Source organism: Colias eurytheme, chromosome 15 (genome assembly GCF_061535395.1).
Source record: "Colias eurytheme isolate Ceu_HAF_F1 chromosome 15, ilColEury1 Martin Lab GWU primary, whole genome shotgun sequence".
Lineage (NCBI taxonomy): Eukaryota > Metazoa > Arthropoda > Insecta > Lepidoptera > Pieridae > Colias > Colias eurytheme.
In genome coordinates, this window is record NC_142994.1 from 11984857 (window position 1) to 12008936 (window position 24080).

The following is a 24080-nucleotide window of genomic DNA, read 5'->3' on the forward strand; positions in this document are numbered from 1 at the left end:
AGAAAGGACATAGGATAGGTTTTATCCCGGAAATCATAGAAGCCGCGGGCGGAAAGCTAGTAGAGTTTTAAATGAAAATAGATTCTATATAATAGATATCTTTACAGCCTGCCTTATTGGACTTGGTATGACAATGTAGCTTAGAATAACGATTTTCACATTAAACATCACAACAATGGTAAATTTTAAAATATGTAATGACGTTTCAAAAGTGCTTCTATAAGAAGTCTAATTGAATGAATAAATGTTTGAGTTTGAGTTTGAATAAACATTGAATAAACATTGAAATAAAGCACTCTATTTCGCTGTCGGTTAAAACAAAGATCACCCGAAACCCCAACGCATACGTTCCGCCAATAAAAAGTTTTGTTTACGCTCTCGGAGGGACAAGATTTTCGCATTTGTGTAAATGTCTGAGATAAGTAGATACCACGACCCGCCGTGATTGCCTAAATACGTTAGTGTTCGGTTACATTGATAACATCTTATGTTATCTGATTTCAACTCTCTTGTGCTGTTATTTTGAGGTAAAAATAAATTTAGCGTCCAGCACGCGTTAACAATCATTCGTTAATTATAGTTTTGTGAATCTAATATATATTATAAAGGCGAAAGTTTATTTATTTATTTATTTATTTACTCTTTATTGTACAACATATTAAAATGAAAGTACATAAAACAAAACCATTTAAAATGTACAAACGGCGGCCTCATGGCTCAAAGCCATCTTTGAAAGTTTGTAAGGATGTATGGATGTATGGATGTATGGATGTATGGATGTATGGATGTTTGTTACTCTTTCACGTAAAAACTACTGAACCGATTACAATGAAATTTAGCACACATATAGAGGGTAACTTGGATTAACACATAGGATAGTTTTTATCCCGGAAATCCCACGGGAACGGGAACTATGCGGGTTTTCCTTTGCAAACGCGGGCGAAGCCGCGGGCGGAAATCTAGTTTTCTATACTTTGTTAGTTTATACTGTAGATATTAATATGATTGATAGACTTTAGGTATTATTATAATGATATAATTTACTATACACTTATTTCTAATTACGTCATCAACACTTAAGATTAATATTGCCCTAGTAGGGAATTACAAATTCGTCTCTCTATTTAATAAATCACTTTTGAATCTTCCATAATACAAAATTGAAGAGATATAGTAACAAAAGTTACTCAATCTCAGCAGTAAATCTCGGAGCTAATCAAAGCCCAATTGAAATGTTAACATTTATTACGACGTTATCTAAATGATGGAAGGAAAGCGGAATGAATCATTTGTATTAATTATTCAAGGATATCTATCTTTCCGGATACGAAAATGACCTCTTAATCTTAGATGATAAAGATCAAAATCGCGTTTACTGGTTAATTAGAATCAATTTGTCTTGAAACTGATAAGAATTGTGAATGGTGAAATTATATTAATCTCGTCGACGGTTGTCAAGACTTCATCAAGTTGTAAATTGTGTATTGATAATAATCTTATCTCTGTTTGCAAATAAGGTGAAGCAATTCATTCTTGTAAGGGAAATAAATATACTTGAAAATTTTTGGAAGCGAATGAAGTAAGAATTAGTTAAATAGAGGCACACCCCGGACACTCCATACAAAATTATCGTTTTGACAGTCACACTGTAGAGACTGCAAATGTGTGTGTTAACGCTTTATGGTTGGCACATTTGTGACTAGCGTAAAAAAATTTCGCGTTTTTCTGATGAAATACATCCGTAAACAGCACAATATCTAACCATTTTCTACTAAAAACGATAATCACAAATCCAAAATAATAAAATTACTTTAAGTCAATTTAATTAATGTTGTCAATCTTCGTTGCGTATCGTCCTTGCAGAAAAATGCGGACCATTTATAGCCTGATCGTGCGGGGTGAGGTAAGTGTTTAATTTTGGCGGAAGGCAGAGAGTGTCCGCTCTGTAGCGTTTAGCTGTAGCGTTTTATTATGTATTCTGTGATAGAGGTAAAGTCGACCTTTCATTATTTATACTTAGCTTTCCGCGCGCGGCATCGATTGAACTTCACTGACTTCATTTTAATAAAGTAACCTCTTCCGAGGATCTAGCTTTCTATGTAAAAATTTATTAAGTAAATAAGTAAAAAATATTTCAGGACATTTTCAAACACGGCTCGATCTGATTCCATATTGCTTTTCGCTTGTGCGTTCTTTGAATGGATGTTTGATACTATTTATTTATATCTAATAGGTTCATATCTAATCTCTTGATATTGATCACAGAGATGCTAATTGGGTCTTGATGAAAGAATGAATTTACACAAAGATAGAATGAATTTACAAATAGTCTAGTTTTTGATACTATGCGAGTGGAGCTGCGCGACGCAGATAGTACCCGTAGGTACTAGACATTGGCTGAATTTTATTCGATTTACAAAACCTTTGTAATTCTTTATTCCCAAAGGAAGAAAATAAGGATCGTGAACGAATAACCTCTTTCATTACACAGATAAATCACAATACAGATAAATTATATTCTAGGGACTATAGGATTTCTATCAGATAAAATATTAAAATGCCGGGGTATTATTTCAAGATCAAAATTTATTACGAACACTAGTTTACAAACGCGACTTCATATTGAGTCTATAACGATTTATTGCTGGCAATCCTGTTACGACAAAAAATGGTTTACCTAACGAAAATTTTATGAGGAATATTTACAAAGAAAAATATTTTATGACATAGAGTGAAAGTCTCTTTAAATTTCTCCTCTATTTCCATGACGCACAGCAGGACAAGCAAATAAACAACAAATAAAATTTTAATTTCATTCAAATTTAATGCATCGACCCCCCTGGATAATAAATGTACCTATAGGTAAGTAATGTTTATGACAACTCAACCTTCGGAATTACAACTCCAGCCTATATTAAGCCAACCTCAAAACCATCGTCAAATTATGTCAAAGGTTAATAAACTTTTATAAGAGCTGTAGAATATACCTCGATACAATTGTATAAAAGTGTCCACATTTAGATATTTATCACGCCTCTAACGAGCGTCTTAGCAGAGGCCCCGCAATTTACTTTCGTTAATAATCGTTTAGGTGACGTCATTATTTATTACCAGCATCAGTTTTAGTCAACTGCAAAATTATAATGTTTTCTTTTGGTAGATTTTCTGAAAGATGATTCAATGGTCGAATATAATTAACGGCTACTAGACGATGTAGCATTGAAATATACTTAGATGTTTTAATATGTCTATTATGGAGTCTTTTTATGTTTTATTATTTAACCTTAATGATTACGTAATATTAAGGCGTATAATTACGTAAAACCCTAATGATAACTAGACTTTCAACATAATTCAAATTATTTCAAAAAATAAAAACACGAATCAAAGAAGAAAGTCCTACGTAACAGGGTTCGACAATTATTAATTTACGTGGTGGCTAAGTCTTGAAATTCAAACTTGTTAAACAGCTACCTATGTCCTCTAATTTCTTTCTAATTTAATACACTATCTCTACATCACATGAATTATGACGAGAGAAAATACATTTGCGCACTCCATGCGTACATAAACCTTACGTGTTGAACAGGAAAAACTTGAGTCGTATTTAGTACAGTAAAGGGAATATTTACCTATCTGAATAACTCTTATATTAAGTTTTCCTTATAGAAAGCAAATTTTATTTTAGAAAAGCATCTGTTCTCAATCGTGGGATCAATTTTAAATGAACTCTAATGTAAAAGGAAATCCCCATATCACTTCGAAAACAATCCACAAGAAAGTCCCATTTCCACAAGACGAAAATAGCGTCCTACATTTTTGTACTAAAATATTGATAGCTTCGAAACGTCATTGATACCTACATCCGAACAGCGTTACATAAGCACAAACAATAGTTCTGCATCCCGGAGGTGTTTATTTATTTATTCACGAGCCAAGGCGGGATAGTAATATTCAAAAACACCTTCTGTTACTTCAAGCGGTTATTTATTCAAGGCGCAGTCCATTGTCGGTATTGAAGCGAATGTTGTTAACTGGGAAGGAACTGAGCGTCGTAATCTGGAATGGGATCCAGCGGATTAGCATTTTAAATGGAGCACTTGGACGCTTGCAGCGCTTGAAAGCAGTTAGGAGCTGATTCATCAAAGTTTCCAAACTTTTATACGTCTATTTGTCGTGACTGCTGATTTTGCTGAATGTTCATTGTTGAACGCCAGTGTTTAATTTTATTGTTTCGTTTTAATTCGTTTGTCTGTTGTCTTTTTGCGAGTTTCGTGTTAACGCTGCGATGTAATAACGAAATTACATGGTTTTTATCAAAAGGATAACACTGTCTAAATGTTGCGTATTATTTTTCGTGTATCTTTCTATTTATTTCCTGTAAAAGTGTTAAAAAATGTGCTAAAAAACAAATAAGGGTCACCAAACGACTAAAATTATGTTTAGGTAGGCATCGTGTATTTTAATCAGGGGCCCTAGTCTGTACAAATTAGTCGGTAATTACCGATAACTAATTTATAGTCCCGTCTTCAGCAATGAAAATGATGTCGCTTAATACCTCTCCCCAATTTGATGGAAGTATACAATGGATACATATTTGTTTATAATTTTTATTCTTCACAAAACTTTCCGTTATGCGTCAAAATATTTATATAATAATAGCCTTGTAGCAATGCATTTTTATCTAAATTAATAACATCATTATTTCAATTCCGTAGATATATGAAAAATAAATAAAATATAGATTTCATGGATTTGGAAAATCATTTCTTTGCAACACATTCGAATATTGTCAAAACAAATTATTCTTTGACATTGTCAATCGTTATGATACCGACCACATACAGGTAAATTAGCTTGGAGAAATTTTTGCGTTTGTAGTAGTGTATGGTCAGCAAATAAAATAAAACAACATTTTATTTTTAGTTTTTATTTTATATATATATAAGGGATTTTAAATTAAACTATATGTGTTTCTCCTCTGAAAAAGATGAGACTTTATTTAAATATTTGCACATTTAACATACGTATAACTTTTACATTAACTAGACCGGGAGATATTGACACAAAATTTCGAGTCATTTGTAACAGGATGGCGGTTCTACAGGGGTCTTAGTACGCAATGACAAAAAGAAAAACGATGGTGTGAACGCTGGTACCGGCGGCTTAGTCACGTAGGCGTTAGTCGAACTCGTCGGAAAAATAGCGAAGTCAAACAATTTGTAACACAAAAATTTTAGAATTTACCGATAGCCCATAAAAAGAAGTAGGCGGTAGTGTCATGCCATACTTTTCCGGTGTGACTTACAGCCCGCCATACCGACGCGAATGTGTTGATTTAAAAAAAAACAATTCAACCATTTGTACCAGGCTAACTTTTGCACAGGTAACCATCGTCGTGCAGCCATTTACGAAAATCGCCATGCCATACTTTTCGGACGATTCCAAATGGTCGCCATACCGCCGAAAATCTGCAAATTTTTTTTTTCGCCGAACCATTTGTACCACCCTAAATTTTTTTTTCAACAACTCCTGAATGATTATAAAGTGATGAATATAGAAGATATATAGAAGTGTGATAATGCCATACCTGTGGGAGGTGGCGAATGTGTATAAGATTTTTTTTTTTATTGTAAGATTTTATTCGTATTTTGAACGATTAGTAACAGTATGGCACTAATTTTTCCTGTAAGTTTGAGGTTCAACGAATATAAATACAAAATTTCAAAGATCTAGGTGGTGGAAATCTTCACTTATATAAATTAATACTAAATTAATTTTTTAAGTATGGCAGCACTTTTTCCCCCTACTAGAAGTATGGTAAATATAATAATGGTCACATTTTATCAAATACTCTCCAAAAATCCAAATGCAATACTGGTACAAAAAGTTTGGCGAAAAAAAAAATTTTTGCAGATTTTCGGCGGTATGGCGACCATTTGGAATCGTCCGAAAAGTATGGCATGGCGATTTTCGTAAATAGCTGCACGACGATGGTTACCTGTGCAAAAGTTAGCCTGGTACAAATGGTTGAATTGTTTTTTTTTTAATCAACACATTCGCGTCGGTATGGCGGGCTGTAAGTCACACCGGAAAAGTATGGCATGACACTACCGCCTACTTCTTTTTTATGGGCTATCGGTAAATTCTAAAATTTTTGTGTTACAAATCGTTTGACTTTCGCTATTTTTCCGACGAGTTCGACTAACGCCTACGCGACTAAGCCGCCGGTACCAGTGTTCACACCATCGTTTTGCACGCCTCATAAGCGAAGCGTTGAGGTGGGTACTACTGTCACTTCGCGCAAAACATCTGATTTTTCAAACTTAAAATGTCTTTATGTATCATACATTGCACTTGTAAGATAATACATACACACACATATTAAGAAAAAACACTATTTTTTACATTCATGATATTTTTGATGTCATTTTTGTTATTTAAACTAGTTAAAAAACAGTTTAAAAAAGTTCTGTCTTGGACGTCCGTGTGTCTGTATGTGCGGAGGATTTTCTTGTTAACACGATAGCGACCGAAATACTTTACTAATCGAGTCTTTTTTTTTCTCTTACGCTTGAGTATGCTCAGGAATAGAACCCTTTTATTTTTCAGGGTCTGATTCGATGTGGTTTAATTGTTATTAAATAAACAAAAATAATAAATAATAAATAATTATTAAAAAAAAATTATGAGGCGTGCACTTTTGGATTTTCCAAACTATTTCTTTTTGTCATTGCGTACTAAGACCCCTGTAGAACCGCCATCCTGTTACAAATGACTCGAAATTTTGTGTCAATATCGCCCGGTCTATACGTAATAATTATAATTTTTGAATGAAATGTGTGCTTTATGTTCACGGTACCAAACGACTGCACGTGGCACCTGCGGACAGCGTAAACTGGTTTATTCTGGTTTTGTGCGTGTTTCCACTTTCCACTATCAAGTGACGATTTATTTATTTGTTTTGTTTCGTAATTATTATGGTCAAATATTAATTATGAAACAAATTATTATGGACACGATATTTTATTGTTTCACGGTAGTCGCCTTGTCGTTTGCTCAAGGACGTGAAATTGAATGATATATTTTTTTTTATAAAGTCAAAACCATTTTCTTTCAAATAAAAACTTGTTTTTATTGAAAACAAAAGTGTTGCTAGGAATAAGTATAAAATTAAATAGTAATGTTAGGATATCGAAACATTTTTGTATAGGCCAGAACGATATAGTGGAAACGCGCTCTAAGATCTGAGTAATATACACACCACTACATATGCAAAAATTTCTCCAAGCTAATTTACCTCTACCGACGTTTGATCTCGACAAGATTTCGAAGGCCCTTCTCCCATTACGCTACCGGTATCCTTCACGTCCGCGACTAGTTTAATTGGTCGCTTTTGCGTCGCGTTTCGCGCGTATCTCTTCGGTAGAAAGATAAAAAATTCTTATCATCATGTTGTAGTTCTCGTGCGGCTATAAAAACTACAATTTATGTTTCTTTCAATATATGGATGAATCCTGCAGTACCTACTTCCTACTTTTACGTCGTCACTGGAATCGCTCGACATAGCGTCCGTCTACAAAAACGAGGCACAATAATGATGAATTTAGTCATTTTTCAGTCGCATAATATGTGAGCATCGGGTAGCGAGCAAATATCTAACTAGTATTCTACTCGAGTATCGTATTCTAGAAGTATCGTAATGGGAGAAGGGCCTTACGGTTTGTGTGGATTTGTAGATACGGTTGATAATGTCGGAAAAATTATAGATTACTAGCTTTCCGCCCGCGGCTTCGCCCGCGTTTTCAAAGAAAAACCCGTTCCCGTAGGATTTCCGGGATAAAACCTACCCTATGTCCTTTCTCGGGTATCAAAATATCTCTATACCAAATTTCATGCAAATTGGTTCAGTAGTTAAGGCGTGATTGAGTAACAGACAGACAGACAGAGTTACTTTCGCATTTATAATATTAGTATGGATTATAATTTTATAATAAAAAAAAAATGTATGCGTTTACTAGAGTACACACGTAAGAAGTGAAACTTCTTTATGACCTTAAAAATGTCACGAGTATGGCGTAACGCAAAAATGTCACGCGTACGGCGTAACGCAAAAATTTCACGCGTACGGCGTAACGCAAAAATGTTACACTAAATTTTTGTCCAACCCCGATAAAGAAGTTTCACTTCAAAAAGATATTTCAAACATCCGATGCTACATGATTTAACGCAATATTGTTTTCTCATAAGTAATTAAAGTTATTGCAATTAAAATAAAATAAACAAATAATGTTTTATTTTTAAGATGGTTTCAAAATTTTATTGAAAATGTATATGTACTTATATGTATTGCCTCTTATATTATATTAAATAAATATTAAAATATGTAGTGTACTGCTGTCTGCATTTATTCAGCCTAAATTATTGCATTCATATTCGATTAATTTCTTTCTGAACTTCTAGGATAATAAAATTATACAGATGAATACAAATAAAAAACGATCGAATTAAGAAAACAATTTATTAGAAAAATTTAATTTAACAGTTTATAATAGCGTAGTTGAAAATTTGGCTCAAAACCATCATCTCTCATCAACATAATTCTAGTAACTTGTTCATCTGTAAATTATAAAATTTATAGATAAATATTTATATTTAACACATAAATAATTACCCGTGAACCGCTAAATCAATTGCATATATTCATCCTTTGCTTATTAACTGTAATAAAATATACAATGATGCACATAATATAATATATATGTAATAATACAAGCTAAAAATACAAGTGATACAAATTATCCGTTCCGTTCTTAGTTTTAGTTCCGTCCGTTTCTATAATGTCTTTAAGATTTCTCGAAAGGCTTCGAATTGAGCAGAATTATCTTGTAGAGCTTTTAGAGTCTTTTGATTAGAATTTTATTGCACTTCACAAATAACAAAATATTAGTAATCTAAAACTAATAGCTTTAACTATATAAAAACATAACGCAGTTTGATGTTTTCTTAGGATATTTGTTATCCCATAGATTTATAGGATTTTTAAGAACATAATTAAAAAATATCCTCTTGAAAACACAAAATTTATATTTATTTTGATAGAAATATTATTTTGATTGATTGATGTCAAATGTCAAAAAAGTAAATAAGGAGATTGCCATACATGGAATTTTGGATTCCATGAATATGTAATAAATAGAACATTAATTAAACGATTGATATAAAAAAATATCGAATTTGATTAAAATTAAATTAACTGCCATGTTTTATGCATAACATGTGCTTTTTTCATATGCAATTGTATTTGTAATAATGCGAAAAATTTATGTAACTAATTTTAATTTACTATATATTCCATAATATCAGGGTAAATTTCTTGGAAAAACAACACTAAATTTTTTAGGTCCATACTATTGTTACTGAACATCGTTAGTTACCGACCGTTTTCGGTCGAGATCGATGTCGATTAATGTGTCGAGACTACAGGTACAGGTAAAGAATATTGCTATAATTTGCCAACAACTATAACAATATTCGTACTATTCGTATAATCCACCAACGTATGACAGAAGGATTACACTAATCAAATAACTAAACAAATGACACTAGTAATCAAATAACTGAAGCAAACATTAATTGTGAACAAAAATAATCAGCAACATTCGGGTTAGCTCTCACTTCATCAATCATCAAAGCATCGATCGATCCACGGCAACGGATAGTTTTTCTATTTAAGTAATCCACTGCTGCTTTGTCACTGTCGAATTATCTTGTCCTACAAATGTACATTACTGGCCGGTACAGGTACTTTGATAGATTGGGCGATAGTTGGATAATGGTTGAGTTATGGAGATCGGGGGTGTTGCCAAGTGGACAATTTGCCAAAACTAAATTTATTTTAGGCAAGAGAAAGTCTCTATTAGAAAGATACATAATTATAGAATATATTATTATTATGTAATAGTAGTGTGCGTTCATAAAATAAATACTTTTTGTTGCTCTTTTAAATAGATAGGCCCTACGCCTTTGAATATGTACTCCTTCGCTGACTTACATAAAAAATAATTTTACAAGAGGAAAAAATCTACGCCGCTTCATAAAATTGACAAATATGTGGATTTCCAAATTGAGAAAAATTGGGAACAGACATGATATGTGTCGACAAACATTGATCTTTCACAATCTGTAATCAGTCGTAATGAACTCGTACGGTATTTAATGACCCAATTTTTAAGGAAACAGTACTCGTCCGGATTACTGTTTCCTTAAAAATCATAATACTTTTCAAAACAATGCCACAGCGGCAAGTACATTTAATTAAATATTAAAATCTCTCCCTTACAAACTAAGCTCAAAATTGTTTTCTATTTCCGTCCGATCAAAATATTTCGTCACCAAAGTCAGTTAAATTTAGGGCTACCAATAAAGCTGATTGACTTAGCCGAAACAACGGCTCTGTTCTCGATACAGCGCACAAACAAATCGGCCCGGGATAATTTATTCCCTTCGACATGAAGACTTTTACAAACACTTCCAGCTTTGCCTTTGTTTAAAATTCGGTGGATGTTTCTGGAGCGACAGTTGAAGGTCAAACGTGTTTTTAAAATGGACGGCAACGTAAATTAAAATCGGATCAATATTCATTAACTGTGAAGCGTTTTTAAATTAATCTTCCCTTTACTTCCTCCGTTGATGAATACGCTTCATGGGGTGACCATGTACTTTGTAAATCATGGTAATATTCTCATATTGAAACTAGTGAATCGATCACACCCAATAATTAAATTAAGAATTTCATATTGCAAATATTAAGTAGGTAGTATAAATATTAGTAGTTCGTATTCAATAGTAAATTTTAATGAAATTGAATTAAAAAAAAAGCCACTTGTTATCAATTATAGCGTATCGCCGATAAGCCTAAGACGGAATAACTTGAGCCCAAAGTGCAATACACGTCTTTTCAATAAGTTTAATAGCGCTCCAAATATCTCCTAGTCATTACTAACCAATATTTACCTTGTAACAAATATTAGCATTTGTTCAATACCGCTTGAATCTAAACAATAGCATTGATGTAACCACAAACATTCATACACATTACAAATAGCGCATCCAATAAATGGCGTTCATAAAATGGCCACGATCGGAAATTTCGGCGCAATAAATTTGTCACAGTTATGTATTCAATAGAGTAATTAAGCGGACTATATCATGTAACATTATTGGTTTCAATTTGCGAAGATTAATATTGTATGTACTTTTGTAATTTTAAGTTTTAATCATGAGCGTTATCACCTTTGCGGTATTATTTTTAATGTATGTGTTCATTTTTATGCGCTTTTTGGTTTTAATCAAGCATAAAATTTAATAAAAAGTTGTGTTACCTACATATTTTAAATTACAGACGCAACGAAGTGTAAATAATATTTGTTGCATAAAATATGTGTATAAATGTATAAACATTAAATTAATTTCTAATATACATCCTTATAAATTTTAGAATACTTAATAGTAGCTAATGATAGTAAAAATACATATTAATCATTATCTAAAATCCTAATTACTGAAGCTATTTTCATTACCAGTGTTTTATATTTACACCATAAACTTACATTAATTGACTAAACCGAAAATACCCAACAAAGTTGAAAATATTAATGAATAATGGGTGTTCGCGTGGCTTGAGGCGAAACAAAAGTTAATGAGCTCTCACAGCGTGAAAGTTTAATCGAATTACGGACCGCAAGACACACCCGCGATGTGGCGATGTTAACAATTACCCGGCTTTGCGCGGAAAAATATAGCAGAACATTTTATCTGTTTCGTAAATATGTTGGTTACTTTTGTATAAGATTTATGTGCTTTTGTATTTAGAACTTTCAAAGCTTTTTTCTTCTAATCTTTTTCATAGAAAGCAATGTAAAAGAGTAGATATTCCCAATTTTATTCGTAACTAGCTGCGCTTCGCGGTTTCACCCGCGTGGCTCCGCGATATATGTATAGCCTTCCTCGATAAATGGGCTATCTAACACCAAAAGAATTTTTCAAATCGGGCCAGTTCCTGAGATTAGCACGTTCAAACAAACAAACTCTTCAGCTTTATAATATTAGGATAGATGTTTAATATCATCTCCAACAATCCAAGGCAATTATGGTATATTGATACATTTATAGATATTTAAAATATTAAATACAAGTAACTAATTCCAATTCTTGTTCTGAGAAGGTCTGTTCACCGATATCTCAAAATAATACTAAAACAGATGTATGAACTATGAATAATCCTGCCATATTGTTTCAATCCTTTATGGAGTTTCTTGCCGGTTCTTCTCCATAGATACTGCTTTCCGAATCGGTGGTAAATGTTAAAAATATGTAATGACGTTTCAAAAGTGCTTCTCGAAAAAGTCTAATTGAATAAATAAATGCTTGAGTTTGAGTACATGTTTAATAATATCCACTAAAACTTTCTACAAATACAAACACGCATAATATAAAATAGAAAGTGGGATTATATCTTGTTACCATCACGCAAACACTATTTGAATATAGGCAAAGAGTTGTCAAAAAATATCCCTCGATTTTTGAACATCGAGCGGCTTTATTTGAAATTTAATCTGTCAAAGCGATGAAAAGATTCCCGCTGCCGTGAATTTGAATAGAATTGAATAACTGAACTTATTCCTGTATTCATTAACACATATACATGGGAATCATTTTGATGAGTGCCTTATTGTGTTTTAATTGCATTGATTCTGTATCGAGTCTGTAATTGCGTACCTGACATGTTAATTAACGATTTGTCTTATATTTTGTTTCTTTATTTGCGGTTTTATTGTCGATTTAATCTAAAACCCTTTGGTTGTTGAAAGACTGATCTTTGGTTTTAGGAAGAGTATTTATAAAATGGTTATAGTTTGCGTTTTAAAGGATATTTTTTTAGCTCTTTTATAGGTATCACTTCATATAATGTGAGTTGTATGATTGATATTGGAACTGTGAACTTAACTGGATAGATTGTTGAGTACTATGGAAGGTATGGTATTTTCTTATTTCTACATATATCATCTAATTTTCAATACAGTTATACAAAAAAAGCAAAGTAGAGTATATTATTTGAAATTCAAACTGTTATTAATTGCTTAGTCTACATTGCGTAGCCTTCTTTAACACTGTAGAGCTACGATTCACCTGGCGTAGACGGTCCGATCAACGCACGTAGCCTATAATATTAGAAATAGACTTTATAAGATAAACACAAGATTCAAAATAGATAATCCAAATATATACGGGAATGCTCAAAATTCGTAGTAGAGAAAACGAAATAATATGTAAGGATAAGACTCGTCGTAGACATATCGGTTGTCCGGTCTACGCGCGTAGGATGTTTATGTTATGATGTGGTGTTAAAAAATGAACCTTAAAACCTAATAGAATAGATTTCAAAGTTGTTTAGGCTTGTTAAATATGTGGTTTGTAATAGACAAAATAAATTTGGGACTGGTCTCAAGACCTGAGTAAATATAATATGTGCCAGTTGGGAATAGAAATTTATCATTTAATTTGTTTCAAAATTCACTTATGTACGAAAATCACGAGTGGTAATAAAGTATCAACAATATTTTTTATAGAAAAATAACAATATGACATATAATTAATAAAGATAATCAAATAGAAATACATCATAACAGAGATGGGCCAAGTTTTCCCATTGGCTTGAAATTATTAAGAACTTTCTTGTTACTTAATGTTATAATATTTTAAAACACGAAACAAAATGACTCGCTGCGTTAGCCACGGGAGGGAATTCTCTTATATAAATGAAAAGGAATACTAAATAAATACAATATTTAACTTATAATTCTCGTATCTTTAATATATAGAACAGTATTATTTTTATTAGAATAATGATAAGTGTTGTAAAATCATAATAAAAGAACAATAATTAAAGTTACAATTTTAAGTTTTAAAATAAACAGGGTTCAAAGGTAAAGGTTAGTATACCCACATAAATCTATCCATTTATATTTAATCCTATGTAAACGAGGGCGTATCCTAGATACAGTGTCTAATGCGAGACTGAATTGAGTAGTCTTAAATTTGATTTCTTCTTCATCTATTTATATTAATCTATTTCTGAAAAACTGTAAAAATAAACATGCATAAATAAAAAAACTCTGTATAAGTACAATTCAAGAATTGTTACATTTCTAAATGAATCAATCACAACATAACTTTTCGACTATAGCTATTACATCTTCATTCAAAACACTATAATACCGAAATAGATTACTCCCCACAACCACATCAATTTGCCGTATTACTAACATTTAATAGTTTTACAACCACTGAACACGACACGGCGTGACAAATAATATCGACGTGACTAACTGTGCCCCGCGGTTTTACACGCAGTGTTCCGCTCTTGTTGGTTTTATCGTGATGATTTATATTCTATAGCCTTCCTAGATAAATGGGCTATCTAACAAGGAAAGAATTTTTCAAATCGGACCAGTGGTTCCTGAGATTAGCGCGTTCAAACAAACAAACTCTTCAGCTTTATAATATTAGTATAGATTACAAACACGTCACTTAATGTGACATTATCCCACGAGTTGGAATCTCTAACAAGATGAATGGAGGACGCTTGTTCCCGTAATTTATTCAAGAGAAACAAATTGTTTTTAAAAGTTTTCGGATTCGTTCTAGTAAGACAAGAGTTATTGTCAGGGTGATTTTCAGGGATCTTTGAATGTATGGGGTTTATAGTATCAGCCACATATTTTAACTATGGTGTAGATTTTCTAAAGTTAGGGCTCGTAAAGTTAAAACATGTAATTTGATCTTTGGCTCTACATTAAGTCTTATGGATTTTTATAAAAAAAACTAGTATTCCGCCCGCGGCTTCGCCCGCTTTGTCTAAAACCTAATAAATTATATAGTAAAACCTTCATCATGAATCATTCTATTTATTAAAAAAATCGCATCAAAATCCGTTGTGTAGTTTTAAAGATTTAAGCATACAAAGGGACATAGGGACAGAGAAAGCGACTTTGTCTTCCTGCTATTTCAAATAAGTAGAATTTACAAAATACCTTATTGCTATTTATTCCTATAATGAAAGCATTACGAATAATTATTACCAGAAGCCTTGCTGCAATGCAGTCATATATAAAAGTAATAGTATTTCATGAAACCAGTTACACATCAAATGCGTACAATTTTTGCTGGGTTAAACCAGTGTTACCTAAATCAGCTTATATATTATAACAGTTTACAAGCGTGCGCGACATTCCTCCGGTTTCCCCGTGATCTAATGCACTTAGAGGCTTCCTGGTCTTAATAAGCAATAATATCATGATAAAACATGGTTGGAAAAATTGAATTAAATTCTGACACAGCTTTCAGTATGATTTAAAACTATAACTAGGTTTTGTAAGCTTCGTAAATACCTGGTTATTTAAAATAAGGATTACTTGGTATGTGTTGGCTACTGACTATAGAGTAAAAAGTGTTAAAGATACGCTATTTAAAAAAAAATACTTTACTTTATGTCAGTTGAATTAGAAATTATGCGTATATAATCAAAATATATTCAGAAGCTCTTGTGATAAAAGGATTTCTAATTTATTACAATAAAAATACTTTAAAAATTTAAACTATTTTATTTTTACTAAATACCTATTACTAATACCACAACAAAACACGCCTTACTTAAAAATTTAATAACCTCCTCTAACCGCCTCCCGCACTTTACATTTTAACGCACTAATTTACAATCAAAATTAATTAAACCGAAAGTACCTTTGTCAGAATCGGCTCGGCTTTATGAAGGCAAGTTCTTAATTCGCGAAGTAGTTGAGAGGATTAGCTTGGCATAACATTAGCATTACAAACGAGGCTGGCGATGTGAGCTTTCCACTGTCGTTGTCGACAGGGTATTGGAATTACCTACGTTAACTGTTAAGAAAACCTACATTTAGAACGTCTTGTAGAATGAGATATGTCTTTATTCACGATGTAAGAAAATGTAGTAGAAAAGTTTTAGATAATCAGAAATTTGGTTCTTTATTACTCCAAGTCATAATCTACTTACATCGCGGAAGAAAACTTTGAAACGTTTCAATTAGATAGATTAACATTTTCCTAATTTGTGCATAGTAGGTTTAATGTTTCCCTTTTTATACTTGAACTATATTTTAACTTATATGTTCGATTTTACACCAAAAGATTGTTATAAGATAACCAGAATTAATAACACAACTATGAAATGTATATTGTCACTTAATAGTCGTAAAATGCCCAACATTTAACACAAACCATTCTATTGTTTCAGGTACTTTCGATATCTGATGCGGAAGCAGAAAAGCCGAAACCATCTACAAAGGGAAATCTTTCTCCGAGCCGAGCTTAGGGCCTCATGAATATGACATTAGCTGTGGACTGACCCACTATGTTTATTTATATGGGGGCGATCCATCAACCGTGATAAACGGACCGACGTACAAACTATACGTGCTACATTGTGAACTTCTGAATGAGGTTCCCATAATGGACATGCTAGAAAAACGAGTATTACAAAGCTAATTTTTGATCCGGAACTAATGTACGTTCGTAATAAATCATAGAATATTTTAACTTACATATATACTAACGTAGTCTCTATCGTGTATCATAAACAGAACTTCTGTACTATAACTTTCTAATTATTATCTCTAATGCCAATAATCATAAAACTTTATTTAAATCGTGTTAACAATTCCATAACCTCTACTCTCAAACGAAGTGAATAAATTATTCGTAAAGACCAAACAGAGATGTAAACATGCGTCGTCGCCCCTTGCCATCCGTGCGGGAGGAATCCAGCTCGAAGTCATGGAAGAGTTTATGCGAGAGTGAATGGACGATCTACGCGCTCGTCGCATCAGTTGGCGCGTTGACGTATTCAAACAGTCTGAATGGTGACTTCGTGCATGACGACATCCCGGCGATCGTGTCCAATGGAGATGTTAATGGCGCGAATTCCGTGCTGCGGATATTTAAGGATGACTTCTGGGGTACGCCGATGTCGGATGTGCATAGCCACAAGTCGTATCGGCCGCTGACTACGCTGACCTTCAGGTACGAATATTATAATTAATAAAATATTAGATACTATTAGAATTAGAAATACCTACTTAGAAATATTAATTAGCACTTAATAATGATGAAATATATATCATACAATATTGTGAAAACGGTCCCCAGCATATTGTCTTGCGCAAGGAACTTTTTACAACGCTGGATATCAGTGACTAGTGATCTGTTTATTTTATGCAAATTTCTTCTTCTTCTTCTTCTCTTAATTAATGGCTCCACCCAATAAAAAGGGACTTCGCCAATGTCCAGTATATATGGGAGAGACAGGACTCAAATTTCAGCCAGTTAGACTTGTTCGGTTGTGACATTTAACATTTGGAACTGAGTGGGAAAATGCAGAAATTTTGATCAACTTGGAGCGGCTAGAACAAACACATAAGACAATACAGGTTATATATATTACAGACTACAGGATACACTAATATAGTTTATAAATATAATAAGGGGTTAATACTTTAGTTTGTTAAAGGAAATAAATTTAGATAGAATTTCAACAAATTTGGAAGGCACTAATGTCAACAAACATTTAAAATTTGTGGGACGAGGGATTTCAGGAGGGAGGACATCCAGTAAAGAAGAACGAAGCTTGGTACATTCAAAGAATAGGTGGTCAGTAGTGCCTTCATCCAAACCACACTCACAAATAGAGTGATCACGTACTCTAATTTTCGCCAGGTGGACAGGAGTACAAGCATGGCCGAAGCGGAGTCGACAGATAGTGGATGTTACTAGTTTGTCAAATTTGCGAAAACGGAAAAACCACGGTTTGTGTGGAATAGTAGGCTGAATATCCCAATAGAATTTACCTTTTGTGCGGCTGGACTCTTGCCAAAGATTCAACCACTTCCCATCCAAACGCAATTTTGATAGTGGAACAAGGTCTTGACTATAATTACTGAAGTGAGTATTGCAACCCACTTGCGTAGCAGACTTAGCCAAAGAGTCAGCCATCTCATTACCCCCTATACCAGTATGACCTGGTACGTAAGTGATTTGAATGTGGAGACCCTTATTGAGGCAATTTAGAAGCACCACACGTATTCTTAAAATCAAGGGGTGACAGGATTTAGATCGAAAAGGATTAGATAGAAGGGCTTGGAGGCAGCTTAATGAGTCGGAAAATATAACCGCTTTATCAAGGTTGTGAGAGATAATGAAATTGAGGGCTTCGAGAATGCCTGTAGCTTCACCAGTGTAAACAGTAGATAAAGGGGGGCACTTAAACTGAAGAATAATGCTGGATTGAGGGTACCAAACAGCGACTCCCACACATGACATATCGGACATTTTTGAGGCATCGGTAAAAAAGAGGTGCCAATTGGGCCATTTATTGGCTACAATTTCATTAAATGTAGCATTAGCGTTAATTGTATCTTTAGTTATGCCACAATTTAAAAGTATGGGTGGATTGTACGTAAGTGACTGGAAGTTAACGGAGAAGAGAGGATAAAGTTCAAACTGAACAGTAGGATCAGGCAGACGGGTGAATCTTATGAAGCTTTTTAGTAAACAAGAAAAATTAGCAGAGGGTCGGAGATTTTGACTAGTGGAGATTTGAAGGAGATTATGGAGTTTGGGCCAAAGGATATGGGAAGAGTTATAGATGGATTTAAAAAAATATTTATCACACAGATACTGTCTGCGGAGAGCTAGGGGAGGGTCAACACACTCAACCTGCAGGGCGTTAACCGGGGTAGATTTCATTGCTCCGGTAATCAAGCGTAGACAACGAGATTGCACTTTGTCTAGTTTATTCAGTGCCGTCTTATTGCATGGATCGAGTATGAAGGAAGCATAGTCTAAGTGACTACGCACCACAGCATTATAAATAAGTTTCTGACAGTATGGGTGGGCCCCCCACCATACTCCTGCCAGAGATCGTAATATATTAATCCCTTTTTCGCATTTTTGACTGATGTAGTTAACATGTGGGGAACCAGATAACCTTGAATCCAATATAACGCCTAGATATTTAACTTTATTAGTGACTGGAATTGGTTCATCGCCCAGTATTAAGGTTGGTGCGGGAATGTGGCGCTTTTTAGTGAAAACTACAACACAACATTTTGGTACAGATACAGTCATACCATGATCCGACAGCCAATCACGAAGATACGACAAAGCTGAATTAAGGCGCGAGGTGATTTCATCCATGTCATGGGACTGAGCAAATAAGGTTATGTCGTCTGCATATTGAAGTATGTCACAGAATGATGTGACCGTCGTGTCCAAGTTGAAAGTGTAGATAGCATATAGGAGAGGACTTAATACCGATCCTTGAGGGAGCCCCTTCCAGGTAAGTCTAGTGGAAGAAATATGAGAGTTATGACGCACTTGAATGGATCTTGACATTAAAAGATTGCAGATAAATCGTATCATCCTCACTGGGATGCTCAGCTGTAACAATTTGTTTCTGAGTACCGGAAGAAGTACATTGTCGTAGGCAGACGCTATATCTAAAAAAACGCCTACCAAATACTGCTTTCTTTCAAAGGCCGATCGAATGTCAGTGGATAAAATGCCTAAACAATCCAGTACGCTCATACCCTTTCTAAATCCAAATTGAGACCCGGATAACAGTCTCCTATTTTCTACAAGCCACTCGAGTCTATTTTTAACCATGTGTTCAGCTATCTTAGACAGACACGAAGAAAGAGCGATTGGTCGATATGAGTCGGCACAACAGGCTTGTTTACCTGGTTTTAGTAAAGGAATTATGAGATGTGATTTCCAAGAGTCAGGGATGTAACCGAATTCATAAAAGGAGTTTACTAAGTTTAAAAAGTACTGCTTGGCTATGGGGCCGGATTGGCGTATGAAAGAATAAGGAATGCCATCTAATCCGGGAGAAGAGTCTAAAAGGCCGCTAAGGGATACATTTAGCTCTTCCAGGGAGAATATGGCTTCCATATTGTTGTCATGAGATGAGACGAGCGGACCAGTGGCCATAGGAAAAGAATCTAAAGAAGGAACAAAGGGAGGGGAGAACTTATCAGCAAACTCTTCAAGCCACACTGAGGAGTCATTGGAATCTATGTCGTTACAAGAAAGAGAGCCACGAAATTTACGTATGTTCTTCCAAATAACCGTTGCAGGTGTTCTAGGCGACAGACTCTCGCAAAATGTTCGCCAGCCTGCTTTCTTTTTATTTTTAAGAAAAAGCTTGGTACGCGCGGCTATTCTTTTATAGTGTATAAAATTTTCAACGGACATGGAAGCATTGTACTGAATTTCGGCCTCTCTCCTTGAGTTGACAGAAGTTGAGCATTCATCGTCCCACCATGGCGGAGAGACTTTGCGAGAACCAGAGTTGGAAACAGATTTAAGAGGGATGTTATTCGCTGCTGCGTTTTTAATACAATCCACAAAGTCAGAATAAGTACATAAATTGTTATGAAGAGAAACGGAAGGAAGGGACTCAACCAGATTGTCAAGACCAGTAGCATAATTCTGCCAGTTTGCTTTACAAAGTCTATACATGAGTAAGGGTGGAAAAGAAGAAGTCATTGGGGTAACAGACTGGGAAAGAGAAGAAAGAAGAGGGAAATGGTCGCTACCGTGAGTACTAGAAAGAGTTAAATTGGTGAGGGATGGAGCTAAGGAGGAAGAACAAATACATAGATCGACTACAGAGGAAATACTCTGATTAGGAAGGACTCTCCTAGTGGGAGATCCGTCGTTAATTACACATAGGTCAAGGTCATCCAGCAGATCCATTAGCAGGTGTCCAAAAGTATTGCAAACAGAAGATCCCCAAGAAGTGTGCTGAGCATTAAAATCGCCCAATACTAAAATAGGAGACGGTACGGAGGAAAATATAAGTGACAGATCAGGTATAATAGAAGGATGAGGATGAGAAATGTAGACAGAAATAATAGAGACATTATTACATCTTGCGGCCACAGCGTTAATACGCTGATCATGCATAGGTAATAGAATGCGAGAGAAATTTATACAATGTCTAAGTAAAAGTGCTGTTCCAGCATACCCATCGGCTCTGTCATCTCGCAGACAGAAAAAGCCAGGAATCCGAAAATGACTTCCGGGAACTAGCCACGTCTCCGAGATGGCAAAAGCTATAGGGTTGTGGGTTGAAATAAGGTCAAGTACTTCATGACATTTCGGACGAATGCTTTGAGCATTCCATTGAAGGATTGTGAGGGCCATAATTGTTAAATAAAGAGATAAGATTTATTAGTCTATGGGCAACGTTGGTCGGTACAGAATCTGTTTTTTTCAGGAAAGTTTCTAATGCTGTAACATACAATTCAACATTAGAGGACTTTACAACAGGGGTGTCAGGGTTTTGGGGATGGGGTAAGGCACAACCATTCGGTTGGGTAGAAGGTAATTCCTGAGTTATTTGGCGGTGTGTAGCTACATCATAAGTTTTACCTAATGGTGCATGGGTGCGAGGGGGCATAGAATAAGTCTTTTTGTATGAGGTTTTATTAAGAGGACGGGTTTGACGGATACTATTCGATTGTTTCATAGAAGGAATGGGGAAAACGGGTGATTGCTGAGGTTTGGGCGCAAATACAAAACTGGCTGTTTCTGAAAAAGGTCTGTACACTGAAGGGGTAAGCTTAGAGGCTTCCTCGAATGATATACCCTCTGTGGCCATTAAAAGTTTAATTGACTTTTGCCGGCTGTGTTCAGGGCAATTTTTGTCAATGGCGAAGTGAGTGCCATTGCAGTGGACACATAGTGCCTGTGATTCTTGAATGGGGCAGGAGTCACCTGAGTGGTTTTGCGTACATTTGTAGCACCTCTCTTTTGAGCGGCACTGGTCACGGATGTGCCCAAAGCGACAGCACTTGTGGCACTGGATGGTTGGATAATGATAAATTTCTACGGGGAGTGAAGTGTACCTACAATAGATTTTTGTTGGCATTACTTGACCCAGGAAAGTTAGAACCACTGTTTGGGACGGGACCCAAGTTGTAATTCCATCAAGACTAGATTTTTTGTTAAGTCTACGTGCTTTAAGAATGCGACCATGCCTGTTAGGAAATTCTGCACACTCCACCAAATCATCCATGGACCATTCCACAGGTATTCCTTTTACAATACCCATGCGGGTGATGTGATAGGTAGGAATGAATGCCTTAAATTTAGCTTCGGCCAAAGCAGGTAAAGATATAAAATTATTAGCATCTTCAGCCGATGCAAACTCAACTGAAATCCTGTTCCGGCCAACAGATTTTACTCCGTCTCTTAAAATATTAGGTATTTTTTGGCTATACAAGAAAGATCCAAATTTGATGGGGCGGATGGACAGGCCAGCAGAAGGATCGTTTTCTACGCGAGATACATGTACAATGTATGGTCCAACTTCATCACCACTATATCTTATAGGATTATTTAAAATAGGATCAATGAATATAGACGGGTTAACAGGAGGTGAAATGGGATCTGATGGAACAAAGCGTTTAATAGGAGATTCATCTGTAGATTCAGGTGACGGACACCTTTGCCTCTTATTCTGAGAGATGTCCAATTCCATACTTCTTTCCTGAACGTCCGGGGGCTTAGGGGGATCAGGTGGATCGGGGCCCATATTAGTTAATTGTTAGTACACTTACCACTAAAACCACCAACTAAACACTTAAAAACGAACACAATACAGCTCAAAGTGAATATAATATTGTTAAAATCGCCAAAACAGTAAATAAAAAACCCAAACACGTGTGACAGAAATCACGCCAAATGTCAAAGTCGAATGCAAATTTCAATAATTCATTTTTAAGATATTGACACAAAGATAAATACTTCGTTTACACACCTACACTATAAAATCATGTTATTATACGTAACACAAACTCAGTATTATTAATTACTAGCTTCCGCCCGCGACTCCGTCCGCGCGGATGTCGGTCTTCGCGTGGATGGTCTCCATTTTGATTAACTCTGACAATGACATCTTATAAATATCTATTGGACACAAATACGGCTAGGCCTATAATAATACGCAACGTGTGTTCGCGGTTCTACAGAACAACGTCTATGGATAAAACTGAAAAATAAAAATTAATTATTTTTGTACGTATTTTTCCAGGATAAAAAGTATCCTATTTTACGCCCAGGATAATAAGGTATAATTATACCAAGTTTCATCGAAATCGAACCGTTAGTTTTCACGTGATGTCTTCACATACAGACAGACAGACAGATAAAAAAATTTTTAATCACATATTTGGGTTTGGTATCGATCCAGTAACACCCCCTGCTATTTATTTTTTCAATATTTTCAATGTACAGAATTGACCCTTCTACAGATTTATTATATGTACCTATAGATAATAATATGTACTACCTCATCAGAAGCTCACTGTGCCACCAATTCAAAGCCTATATCTATATAATATCCTCAAGATAATATTTAAGGAACGAAATATTGCTTACCTTTAATTAATTTAATTATAATTTCAAATGCGTTGTCTCCAACCACCGCAAGATAATAAACCGCCGAAATCAAAATATACATGTTTCGGTATGTAAGTTACCGTACAACTAGAAATTAAAGGGATAAATTAATAAATCCCGATATACTATTTTCATACATAATAATTGCAAATTATTTAATTTAGCGAAGTACTGATAAAATCCATTACTTCACTAGAAAATATGCTAAGATCTTTTATGTACTGTACTCATTTGGGAACTCATAATATTATGTCATATTTTGAAATATTTAACTTTAATGACATACTTTTACACTTACTTTTACAGATAAGGGCTCATTAAAATTGTATTCTTCTGGGTATCTGGCAGAATTATCAGCGTTGTGCAGCATGCTGCTACAACATTATGCTGAGCCAGGGCCTATTTGCAGCCAAAATGCACACACACACTTGTTGTTCTTGTCGTTTTAAACTTGTTGTATATTATGTTCTATTATTGTTATTTTCTTTATTGTATTATTTGATTTAATATTGTGT

At 34.6% G+C, this 24080-nt stretch overlaps 2 protein-coding genes across 2 annotated transcripts in view; one reads left to right on the plus strand and one right to left on the minus strand.

Moving 5' to 3' along the window:
* Positions 1-24080, plus strand: part of LOC149902615 (protein O-mannosyl-transferase TMTC1-like) — a 148766-nt gene that overhangs the window by 33703 nt on the left and 90983 nt on the right. The window contains exon 2 of the mRNA XM_090110115.1: positions 16337-17121. Within this exon, the coding sequence (XP_089966241.1) occupies positions 16826-17121 (296 nt within the window). The 5' untranslated portion in view covers positions 16337-16825. The remainder of the gene's footprint in view (positions 1-16336; positions 17122-24080) is intronic.
* LOC149902616 (uncharacterized) lies at positions 21251-22699 on the minus strand. Its single transcript, XM_090110208.1, has one exon. The coding sequence runs from the start codon at positions 22697-22699 to the stop codon at positions 21251-21253; it is 1449 nt and encodes a 482-aa protein (XP_089966334.1).

Bases quoted from the DNA above. Each gene is read 5' to 3' on its own strand.
- LOC149902616 (XM_090110208.1), bottom strand. From the start codon at position 22,699: ATGGGCCCCGATCCACCTGATCCCCCTAAGCCCCCGGACGTTCAGGAA.